This window comes from Citrus clementina, unplaced genomic scaffold (genome assembly GCF_000493195.1).
Source record: "Citrus clementina cultivar Clemenules unplaced genomic scaffold, Citrus_clementina_v1.0 scaffold_3, whole genome shotgun sequence".
NCBI classification, from domain to species: domain Eukaryota; kingdom Viridiplantae; phylum Streptophyta; class Magnoliopsida; order Sapindales; family Rutaceae; genus Citrus; species Citrus x clementina.
Window position 1 is genome coordinate 10,861,274 of NW_006262339.1, and position 12,274 is coordinate 10,873,547.

The following is a 12,274-nucleotide window of genomic DNA, read 5'->3' on the forward strand; positions in this document are numbered from 1 at the left end:
CTGGCTTCTAAACAAACTTTTTAACGGCTTCCAGACTTGTATATAATATCCTGGTGACTGTGATTTGGATGATTCAATTCATTACAACCTCTTAAAAGGCTTGTACCCTGATTTTGCATAAATAGAAAAAGTCATAGCCCTGTTTCTCAAGAAGATGTAGCCACTATAGCTGAACCTCTATAAATTTCTTATGTTCTGTTTTTGCTTCAATCACTGTTCTTGGATTGATTTGTTTTTTAATTTGCTAGTTAATCATTCTTGATCGAGCAATTAGTGTGTAGCAAGAGTTCTCGATGTCCAAGGTTTGGAATAATCTTGATCTAACATGCAACATTAATGGCGAATTGGTCACCATTGCATCCTGAAATAGTCCAAAACAATGAACAATTAGAAAAAAGTGGGGGAAAATAAAAGTTGAAATTACAACTATGCAGGAAAGAACTAAATTTAATTATTACTCATACAAAAAGCAAAAGTTCAAGGTTAATGTTAATTCCCAATATTTATATATATATATATATATATATATATATATATATGTAGTATTCATTGCTGGCCTTATTGCTTCCTTATTCGCTTCCAAAGTCACGAGAGCCCTCGGCCGCAAGGCATCAATCCTGGTCGGCAGCTGAATTTGTTTTCTAGGGGATAACAGCACAAACCCAAATTCAAATGATAATTTGAACATAACTCTCCACATCTACCAACCATAAAATACGATTAGGATACGCCGGAAGGGGTTCTAGCTTAAATCCTCCAATTACCTAAGTTAGATATTTTGTATATAGGAAAAGGAAAATAAACTAAAGAAAAGGAAAATAAACTGGAGAAACTGGAAATAGGTTAGAATTCAAAGGATTTTTAGTGTAAAAGGTAGAATGGTTAATAGTTGATAACTTGTAGAGTTTTCAGTTAAATTTGTTAACCCCCTCCTCCGATGCACTCTCCAGCTTAAATAAGCTAATGATGTTTGCTTCTTTGATTTTTGCCACACTCTCATCAACAATTGACAGGTGTTGTCTATTAGTCAAAGATAGTTTAAACTATTGTGGCACATAACTATCATAAAAAATAGGACATATTTATCTTGAAAAATAAATCTCCATGTCAAGCTAGTACATTTTCTGGTCAGACATAGATTTTCAAGTTGAATTACTTCACTTTTAGATCAAATTGGTAAATTCCCAATTCGCCTGCATAGACTTCATGTCGTACTTATAAACTAGGTTGCATACATAGACTCTTGTACTTATAAACCTATTTGTTCATGTAAATTTCAGGCTACTAGTCACCCACATAGGCTCTAGGTTGTACATATAAAGTTAGCCCAATAATAGTAAGTTCCAAGTACGCTTGGGTCGACTGTATTCCTTAGTGCTATTAGAAAAATCCAACCTAAACACTAGTGTCTTAGTTTTCAATATTGAGAAGCTATTACTTGTGTTCGAAACTAATTGTTAAATAATAAAAAAAAAATCATATAAGCCCAACATCATTCTCCAAGTTTTCAATACTGAAAAGGTGTGATCAGTGTTGAGTTGTACACCAACTTATTTCCCATTTCTCTAGTTCATTTTCCTTTCCTTCTACACCAAATATCTGAATTAGGCATTGGAGGATCTATGCCGGAACTCTCTCCGGCATATCCTAACCATATTTTGTGGTGGGCAGGTGTGGACAGTAGCGTTCATATCATCGTTTGAGTTTAGGCTGTTTTTTCAGCATCAACACTAATTAGCAAAATAAATTAAGTTAAGCCACTATTTTCCTTTTATGACAGTGAATATTAAATAAGAATTGAAATAATCATTATCCATAGTGATGTTGTAAATGTTACTTCCACATATCAATATCGTTTGTTTGAACCTTTAGGAGGGGAGGAGGCTCGTGTGGTAAACTAAGGCCCCAGTTAGTATTAAGATGCTATAACTTAAAAAAAATACTTATAAAACAAAAGTTAATAATGTGTAGTATATATGACATTAAATAATAATTTTAACAAAAATATTATAAATTTTCATCATATAAGTGATAGAATAAATCAATTAAATTTCTAAGCCACATAAGTTTTTAAGATATTGTAGCCCAACCTCACACCAAACAGGGGCTAAGAATGTGATTATGCAAAAATTAATTTTGCCTACGTACAGAATTGAATGTCCTTTGCAAACCAAATACCAGGCGTAGTTCAGATTGCTATACAATAGATAAGAGTAATTTGGTATTAAAAACTGACCTCTTTAATAATGTGACGCGTGATATTTTTTATAAGAGACTCAAAACATGTATAAAGGGGTGGACAGCGGAAAAAACAAAAACTAAGATTATTTATGCTACACAAAAGTACACCCAATAACCCATATACAAGATAAAAGTGTCTTGTGCAGATAGGCTATATTTGCCAAATTACTAGGGAATTAAAGCAGTTTATTAACATTTAGCATCATGAGCAACGTAGAATGACATGAGGCAATGACAAGTTCGCTATCATGAAACCACATTCGAAGAAACAGATTATCGTTATAATGACTTAAAACATACATAACAAGATTTCATACCATATTTCAATTCCCCCGATACTACAAAAGAGAAGCAGCCCACACTTCAACACTCCAATGATTTACAATAGCCAACGGCGCCTTTCTCTACTCTGTGCGTCTAACTTGTATATATTTGCTTTTTTTATCCCTCTGCAGAGGCAAGTTCTTAAATTTCCAATCCTATTTCCTTGTGCAACTTGGAGAATTCAATGAAAATTACTACCTATTATTTCAAAACATCTTCTCTTTCAACTAAATCAATTGAAACGTGACTTCCAATTTACCAACCTCTTTCATTATGCATGTCCTTCCATCCAATGCCTTCATCCGACGTACATCTTCCCCACTGAACAATTAAAATAGCCATAAAAATCTTTCATTAACCAAAAATCAAGTTCAATCTTGTGAATGCTCAAAAAATAATTGATTCAGATATGGTATTTGGTCATTTCCATAAACTTGCAAGAACTTATAAATCCATAGCTGCTTTGCCTGGCTTCCTTTCTTCACCATTTACATCATTCAAATGTTTCGCTGCAACTATCAAAATCACGTGCCTTCTCCTTTTGAATTGTCCCGAATCCATTCCTGCATTCCAATTACTCTAAAATGTATAAAAAATATCGCTTATGATTTTCAAACTGAATGTTTTCATGGCTTCACTTGTCTGGTGAAACTTAATTATTCAGATACCAGATAACCATTACATACAATTCTAGACAATTAATGATAACTGCCATATCATCTACATTCTACAAAGTGTTTTGATATAAGCAAGCAAGCTAGACAAAAAAACATACTTCGATGACGGCCTCAACAAACATATAGTGAACTTGATCCAACCAAATTACATTTAACGAATATTCATCATTATAAGCCAAGCAAATCTATTACTCACAACCCATATATTGTGTATAACCTGTTGTATAATTTAAAGGCAAACAAGCAGTTTTCTGATCCCAATTTACCCATTTTAAACCTTCAAGTCTTCTTGCCTCCAACCATTTACCACAAAATAATTATGCACATGCACAATAATTAGCAGCCCCAAATTTGAAATTCATATGAAAAACCTACCTCGGTTGCAAATAGGTGAGCACTCAGTTGATTCTCCACACCAACAATATAATCTTACACAAAATCCCCTTCAATAAAGCTCATCTACAAGTTCTCATCTCAGTTGAATGACGCAGAACTCGATTGATACTTCTCCTGCCATAACGCCCAGAACGCCGATTATTTAAATGCCCAGCATGTAAAAAAGAGGGACCCAATTAACGACTTATGCCACTAAAACCCTAATTAAGATATGTTTGGCTTGATTCATAGCTTTCTCACCTCAGTCAGAAAACCTAACACCGAGAATCGCCTTAACCTTCATCAACCATCAATATTCCCAACCCACAAAGATGAAACCCTAATTTTTTGCATAACTGAGACAGGTCATCTTGGTAACCGACAAAATTTGTCTACATTAGTTCAAAGCCGTCGGATCTCTTAGCTTGCAATCTAACGGCTAAATTGGTAAAAGAAAAAAATCAGGGGTAAGTAATCACTTTGGCAATGTAGCTGGACCCTATAAGTAATGGCCAATAAAGATATAAGTATGATAGATTATACTATTTGAAATACAAAATAACATATGATTTTGATGTTAAGACAAATCAAGATGGTTAAAAACATTAATTGGACTTCCGTACATATGAAAGACAAATAAAGTAGAGAAATTTACCATAATTTGAGGGAGGAAAAACATAAACCTCTTGTGATTAGAGACTCGTGCTGATAATGTGCTAAATGATAATAGGTAACAAGTAACTCAACAATGTAATATGATGAACAGAGTCTATACCCACCCAAAAAAAAGGGGTGAAGAGAGAACAAAGCAGAGACACAATATAGAATGGTCCTTTATGTTCCACTCAAATGTGTAAAATATGGAGCAGAGCCTCCTTTTAAAGTGATACAACTATAAAGTGGTGAGTAGTAGATCATACATACAAGAGACGATAATTCTTAAATTAGGGAGATAATGGGACTATGGGAGTTATAGGAAGCTTAAAGGTTAGGGAAATAAAAAGTTTGCTTGATGAATTTTGTATTTTCATAACAACTTATTTATTGTTTCTTTACAAGATAATAATATGAAAACAAATAACAACTTAGAATAACACCCAAAAAAAAAAAAAAAAAACACCAAACTCTCTCATTTGTTTAAAACCATAAAATTAAATTACACTTTGTACATGCCACTCCCTTCCCTTTCGAGCATAAACAAAAAGTACACAACAATTAAATAAGACTTTACCTTCTTGAGCTCCTTGAGCTTGGCAATGTAAACACCTTTAGCTTCATCCTCTCCATCCTCAAACGACCAATCTACCATTTCCTGAAGTTTAGTGAACTGCTCCCCATCTCTGTCAGTAACAAATTCTTGATGTTTATCGCAAAGATGGAGACATGGAAAAACATTAACTCAAGCAAAATAAGACTAAAGCTAGACTTTTGAGGAAATATATTGTCAACATCGCATTTACCTTATTTCTCATGTCAAAGACACAAGCCTCACCGGCATTTTTCCAGTACACTCAGACCATTTTCTACTTACCGACAGTAATATCTACATATCAGATGAGTTTTGAAGAGCACTTGGCTCATCACACTTCCTCAATTTTGTCTAAGAGCCCACTTTTTTATTTAGTGCGCAACAAGAGTGCTTTTATGGAGTTTCTTGTGAATCTTTGGTTCATCCAAAATAAGTCTCCAAGGTAACTCATTCCAGCAATACTAATTCCCCACCCAAAACTCCCCAAAATAGTGAAGAGTAAATGAATAAATAATGCATGTTTCAAGTCGATAAACCTACCATGCTTCTTTGCAGTCCTCATAACACCATGAAACTCAATTGGACAGAAGAAGTTTAATAATTAACAACAGAAAGAAGAAGAACAAGGCATTTACGTCAAAAAAAAGTCCCTTTCACAAGGTAGGATTGCGATCTTCATCGACCTTGCCAACCGCCTCAAGTATTGACGAGTACGTGATCTGGTCATATTCAAAACCTTTTGCATTCATATCTTTCATTAGTCTAGCAGCCTCCTCAAACATACCAGCCCGGCTGAGACAACCAAGAATAGTATTGTAAGAAACTGCATCTGGCTTTATCTCAGAATGCTGCATCTTTGTAAAAATTTCCATAGCGCGCTTTGGACCCCCTGACTTAGCCAAGCCATTTAGGATAATGTTATGCGAGTTTATGTCTGGAACACAGCCATCTTCCTCCATTCTTCTAAGCAAGGAATAAGCATCATCAATCATGCCAGCCCTTACCATTCCTGACATGAGCGCATTATAAGTATAAACATCCGGTTTGCATCTAAGTTTCTTCATCTCATTAAAAAGATCCACAGCATCACTAAGACGGCCACACTTTCCAAAATGTTTGATCATCACAGCATATACCCGAGCGCTTGAACATCCACAGTATTCCTTCAGTTCCAGAAACAACTCATTTGCAGCTTCGTACCTTTTTGCCTTTCCATAACCGTTGATCAGGCTACAATAGGCAGCTGGACATGGAGGAAATCCCTTTTCCTCCATCTCTTCAAGCAGCAAGTGAGCTTTCTCAACTCTGTTTGTTTTGCAAAAACCATCAATGAGAATTGAATAAGTAAATGGGCTGGGAAGAACACCATTTGCCTTCATCTTTTCAAACCATGCAGATGCCTCAGAGGCTGGAGCTTTGGATTCAAATAACGATTTAATTACAGTGTTATATGTGACCACATTAGGTTTACACTGCAAAGCTTCCATTTTGTTGAAGAGTTTAAGAGCATCTTCCAAGCGTCCAGCCCTGCCCAAAACATTAATCAAATTGTTTATGAGCACAATATCAGGCTTACAGCCTTCTTTCAGCATGTTCATAAATAAACCATAGGCATCTTCAACCCTGCCAGCTCTACCAAGCCCTTTAATCAATTCTGTGTAAGTATAGACAGTTAAGGCACAACCCTTTCCTTTCATTTCCTGGACTAGACCTAGAGCTTTCTCAACCTCACCCAGTTTGAAATATATACTTACTAAGGTTGTATAAATCTTTGCAGTGGGCTGTAAGCCATTCTCCTTCATCTCATCAAACAACCTAATTGCAGAAATATCGCGACCCAATTTCCCAAATGCCGATATAAGGGCACTGTATGTTACCGTGTCTGGAAAACAGTTTCCCTCATTACACATCTCATTATAAAGCTCATGAATCTTCTCATAATAACCTTCTTGCATCAACATCAATATCATAGAGTTGTAAGTGTTTGCTGTTGGTTTGCACTTGCGACTCTTGATCTGGTAAAATATGGACAGAGCTTTATTCACCATTTTAGCCTTGCCCAAAATATTCACAATTTCAGATAAAACAGATGGACCCATAACACATGTACTTCTAACCATATCTTGAATTGACTTCCACATTACACCAATCATCCTAGTTTCATCCAGACAACGGATCAAAGCCATGTAGGTGGTAGAATTGTGCTCAAAATTCCTTCTCCTCCCAGCCCATTTGAAAAACTGAATTTTAACATTTATCTCAACATCTATATTAAGAACTTGATGAACCAACCGATGATCCACTCTCATCTTTAGCACTTCTAAAGCCTTTTCAGCATCAGGACCCCACTTGAATATTTTCAAAATCCTAATAAATCTTTCATCCAATTTTCTAGCCGATGTATCCTTCCTTGCGAACTTCTTACTAACAGGGAAGTTTCTCATTTCATCTATTGGACCAGACAACTGAAACATGTGCACTATCTCATTTTCTGCAAGATTAATCAAACAGAAGTAATTAAAAGAACAAGCAAATAACTGTTTCTATTGGATTCTTTCTTTTCTCATTTCTGTCTAATCATACTGACTATACAAAAATGTAACATATAAAGGTTTAAAAAGAAAAATTACTAAAATTTTAATCGGGAGAGAGAATTTCTTATAAAAGAATTTCTTATAAAAATAATCTTTTGTGAAACAACCATATCATGAAAGGTTTACAGAGTAACACCTTCCTCAGATCCTTAAGCTTTTAGCCATTTGTTAATCCGGTCTTTAAAAAAGGTCCAAAAACAAAGTAGCTATTTTCTTTACATTTTTTGAGCTTTGTTTTTGCTATTCACTTTCTTTCAAATTCATTTCCTAGGAAAATTCATACCTAATATGAAAAAAGAAACAACTATTGCTATATTTTAGAATTGAGGTATTGATGCCTTTATTCATAGCTAGTATGGAATGCAAATATTAGCCGTCAAATAAAAATAAATAGTTAGTTGATAGTATTAGCTACCAAATAAAGGTAAGGTGGCCACCAAACTGTTTTAGCTTCTAATGCTTTCAACATTACGCAAAGCATAACAATTATAAAAAAATGAAGAATTTATATAGAAATTTAAAGGAAGGGCAGTTGAAATAATAACAATTACCTGTTTGTTTAATCCTCTGACAAAGACAAGACAAAGTTGATATACACCGTTTACTAGCAATTGATCCCAAAACCATCATTTTAGCTCAAATTTTCAAATCAAATCCAACTTCAGCTCCAAGTAGGAAAAAGATGCCCCCTGCACTAGCTTTAGAGTCAATAATGCTAAATATGTCACTCTATTAATTGCAAAAAGAAAAACAATTTAAAATATGGATTCACTCCATCAAGGTTTTTCAATAATAACAAATGATCTAAAGTACCAAAAGTTTTCTCAAATACGCAGAGAACTGAATTTTGAAGCCTTGTGGGACATGCCAGTTTATGCTGTAGACTAATTACGGCACGTGACTGTCTTTATCTTTATGGTAATTCGTACATGGTGGTTAAATCGTGCATGTACAACAGAGTGCTAAATAGCTAAGGGGACTTATTGTTCTGAGCTCTATATGAGCCCTTTATATATGGCCTGTAAAGATTTTCCTGAACCTAACACATTTTTTTAATTACTTCTGAATTAAACTCAGTTTGGCTCCATTCAGGTTACAAATTTGGTTTACTTTGGTTTGAAAGTTTTTGGACAAATTCAGTTTGGCTTCATTAGGTTTTCAAAAATCAGTTTGGTTTGATTTGGTTCGGTTTAGTTTACAACCTGAATTCCAAAATATGCCATTTTCAATTAAAAAATATCAACAAAGCAAAATATAGCAAACAGGCAGAGCATCTCAATTTATATCATCCATTGTTCACATATCCAACACAAAATGTCAATTGCAAAGCTGCAAGTGTAACATGAAGAAGAAACGAGAAAGCAGCAACTGTACTTGCAGACCAGTCATTCTAACACAACATGGAATTACACTAATTAATCACTATTAAAAAAAAAAATATTCGGAAGCTGGCAAAATATGAAAAGCCAAATAAAAGGCAGAGATTTCAAGCTTACCTTCGGTTTGCAGTGGCGCCGAGGATGCGACGAGCAGACAACACAGCGGCACGAGCGGGGGGTTCAGGGCTGCGTGCGGCGTGTTAGCCGTAGGTACTTGGGGTTTGTTTGTATTTTGTTAATTTGTTTCTTCAAATAACCCCCTATGGCAGGGATTTGTCCCGGCTATGCTCTTAAAATAAGTTATTTATCCAGATACACCCCCGTATTTTAAATTTCCGCATGTATACCTTTTATTTTGTGCAAGTACTAAATTACCCTAATTAAAAATCTTATTTCCCAAAAGCATTCACGATATAGCGCCCTCAATGTTTCTATTTGTTTCTTCTGTTTCGGGTTCAAAGACCATAACCCAGTTACAAAAATAGAGGAGCGCCCATCCCGTGTACTGTAGACCATCGCGTTCGTTTCTTCCAATTGATTATTGTCTCTTCTTCAGAGATACAAAGCTCTCTTTCTCTGCCCGAAGAACATTCTTCACTAGCAATCCTTGATTTGGCCAGGAAAGACTGCACTGCTTTGGCCCAGGAAGCGAAGGGAATGAGCTCGGCTGCTTCTCCTCCACACTGATTTTTCTCCGTGCCCGTTCCGCATGCGCTTCGCGCGCCATTGGCGCTTTGCTCTCCTCTTATTCTTCACCGTCCCCTAAAACTAACGCCTTACTCTCTTCTCCCGACTTTCCATTGCCACAACCGCTGCAAAAGCACAAGGCACACATGACTCACAAATTGGGCTTTTCTGTGAAAAAGAAGTCCAAATCCAATAAAAAAATAAACAGGATAAGAAATAAAACTCTAAGGTCGTCAATTGTTATTTACTTTATTTTCCCCCCTTCATTTATATAAATAAAATAATTACTATTGTTGAATTTAATTTTCGTTATTGTTATTATCTTTTAGGCATTTGCTTTTACATCATCTGTGAAAGCCAAGCGATTACAATCACGAGCAGTAGAGAAAGAGCAAAGTCGGCTTCACATTCCGACTATAGACCGCTCTTACGGTGAACCACCGCCATTTGTTGTTGCAGTTCAAGGACCTCCCCAGGTTTTGCATATTTGTTTAGTTATTTTATTGTTTTAATTTTGAAAGTTTAGGTGGCTTTTTTTAGTTGTTATTATAATATATCCTCCAATGCAGTTGTGTAAAGAATTTCTTTACCTGACTTTTACCCTAGAGTCATGTAAAGAATTCTCCAATGCAGTTGTGTAAAGCATTTATTTACCTGACTTTTACCTTAGAGTCGTGTAAAGAATTCTTTACTCGATAGCAGTTGTGTAAAGAATTCTTTACATGACTGTTATCGAGTAAAGAATACTTTACTCGACAGTAGTCGGGTATGAACACTTTACTCAACTATATTTGCACAATTAGTTCTTTACTCGACTGTAGTTTGTAAAGAATTCTTCACTGGACATTCGTCGGGTATGAACACTTTATTTCCAATGTTACAAAGAATCTATGATTTATATAGTGGACTGTAGATCAATGCATGTTTTACTCGACTGTAGTCGTGCAATGAATGATTTACTCGACTAGTATGTCTTGTAATTTTTATGATTGGTTTAAAAAATATTATTATGTAACTTTTCAATCATTTTATATATTGATTGATAAATTTTTTTGTATTTATGCAGATGGAACCGAAGATCAAGGAATCTGAATACTTCAAAGCAAAGATTTCAAACCGATCATCACTAGAGGCAGTGAAGCACAAGGCACACATGATTTTTAACAATTGACTTATATGAATTTTTTTAGTGGTGATTGTGGAGCATTTTTGTTGCAATACTTGGAGGTCCTACCCCATGGACTTGATGTCAATTCATATTGCTAACAAGATCATGTTACACAATTTCGAAAAGCCTTGGCTATCAAGTTATTTGGGCATAGGTCATGGAAAAAAATTTTGTAGTGTCATTTTTTGGACTATAAGATGTAATAGTTATGATGAGGATGTTGTTGATATTTGATGTAATTAAAAATAACTTGACATCATTAATATATTTTATTTCTTTGTTAATTATATTAATGATAGATAAGATAGTTTGTACATCTATGTGATATAACAGGATTGCCATATATGCACAAGGAATACGCTGTAAGAAAATACACGACTGTAGTTGGGTATTTGCACAGATACACGACTGCAGTCGGGTATTGACAAATAACATGACAAGCTCTCTGTGAGAAAATACACGACTGCAGTTGGGTATTTACATAGATACACGACTGCAGTCGGGTATTTAGAAATAAACATGACCAGTTCTGTAACAGCCAAAATACATGATTGTACTCGGGTATGTGCACAAAATAAAAACTCTCCTAAAACATTCATTATATTGATGACACAATAACTATAGACTTTAACATATCAAATTTCAAATATATGAAACTAACTGTAGTCTGGTTGCCTATCAAATAACATAAATCCAATACTTATTGAAATCGTAAATAAGTCGTAATATAATAAAAGTTGTTTAACATTCGTTATAAATTTTTGGCATCTTCAACCCAAACACTCGGTCCATATTTTATAAGCCTTTGGTTGCCTCCCTTCAATACTTATTCTTAGAAATCCACACAGACACGTTTATTCATCTGCGAAACAAAAAGGTATAAATTTATCACTAAATATGAAAGTTTACACAACAATAGTTGTGTAGCTTGCTAAAATACACAACTATAGTTCTGTAAACAGTCAGATGATATATTTAATAAAAAAATAATTGTAATCTTTATACTAACAGAATGCTAGGTGTCATAATAACTATTATATCTTTCAAACTTGCATGATTGTTGTCTTATAAATTCATACATACATGACAAAAGTCGTGTAAGTTGTAAAAATACATGACTCAGTAAATAATTAAATGACATATTTTTTCTTAAAAAAATGTTGGGATTTCATAACAATTGGAATATTCTACATATATACACAATTATAGTATGTAGGTTCATACGTACACGCTAGTAGTCGTATAACTTATTAACACACACGACTATAGTTCAATAATAGTAAAATGATATATATAGTGAAAAATATATATTTTTTGAACCAATAGAATGATAAGGTGTCATAATAATTGGAATTGTTTGCACATTTTCACGACTACAGTCGTGTAAATACATACATACACGACTGTTGTCGTGTATGTCGAGTGCAGAAAAAAAATTTGACAACAACTTCAGGTTTTAACGAATGTAGTTATAAAATCCATCAACTAACAGTCATATAATGCAAATGTAATGAAATATATGAGTTGCTTTAGTATTTATCACAAACCAAACAAAACCCTAAAAATATATAATGTCAACA

The 12,274-nt window shown here is 34.4% G+C and overlaps 1 protein-coding gene across 4 annotated transcripts; it reads right to left on the minus strand.

Moving 5' to 3' along the window:
- Window positions 1-2,940: 2,940 nt before the first annotated feature.
- Window positions 2,941-9,093, minus strand: LOC18046466 (pentatricopeptide repeat-containing protein At3g16010). Of its 4 annotated transcripts, none has more exons than XM_006440979.2 (6): window positions 8,957-9,093; window positions 8,012-8,149; window positions 5,502-7,357; window positions 4,849-4,957; window positions 3,618-3,752; window positions 2,941-3,128 (listed from the first exon to the last, which is right to left on the minus strand). In XM_006440979.2, the coding sequence occupies exons 2-3, from the start codon at window positions 8,088-8,090 to the stop codon at window positions 5,520-5,522; spliced, it is 1,917 nt and encodes a 638-aa protein (XP_006441042.1). In that variant the 5' UTR covers window positions 8,091-8,149; window positions 8,957-9,093; the 3' UTR covers window positions 2,941-3,128; window positions 3,618-3,752; window positions 4,849-4,957; window positions 5,502-5,519. The 4 variants fall into 4 exon arrangements, with proteins under 4 accessions (XP_006441042.1, XP_024045118.1, XP_024045117.1 ...); XM_024189350.1 differs by having other exon boundaries at window positions 5,078-7,357; XM_024189349.1 differs by adding an exon at window positions 3,879-4,056 and having other exon boundaries at window positions 4,849-7,357.
- Between the last annotated feature and the right edge of the window lie 3,181 nt (window positions 9,094-12,274).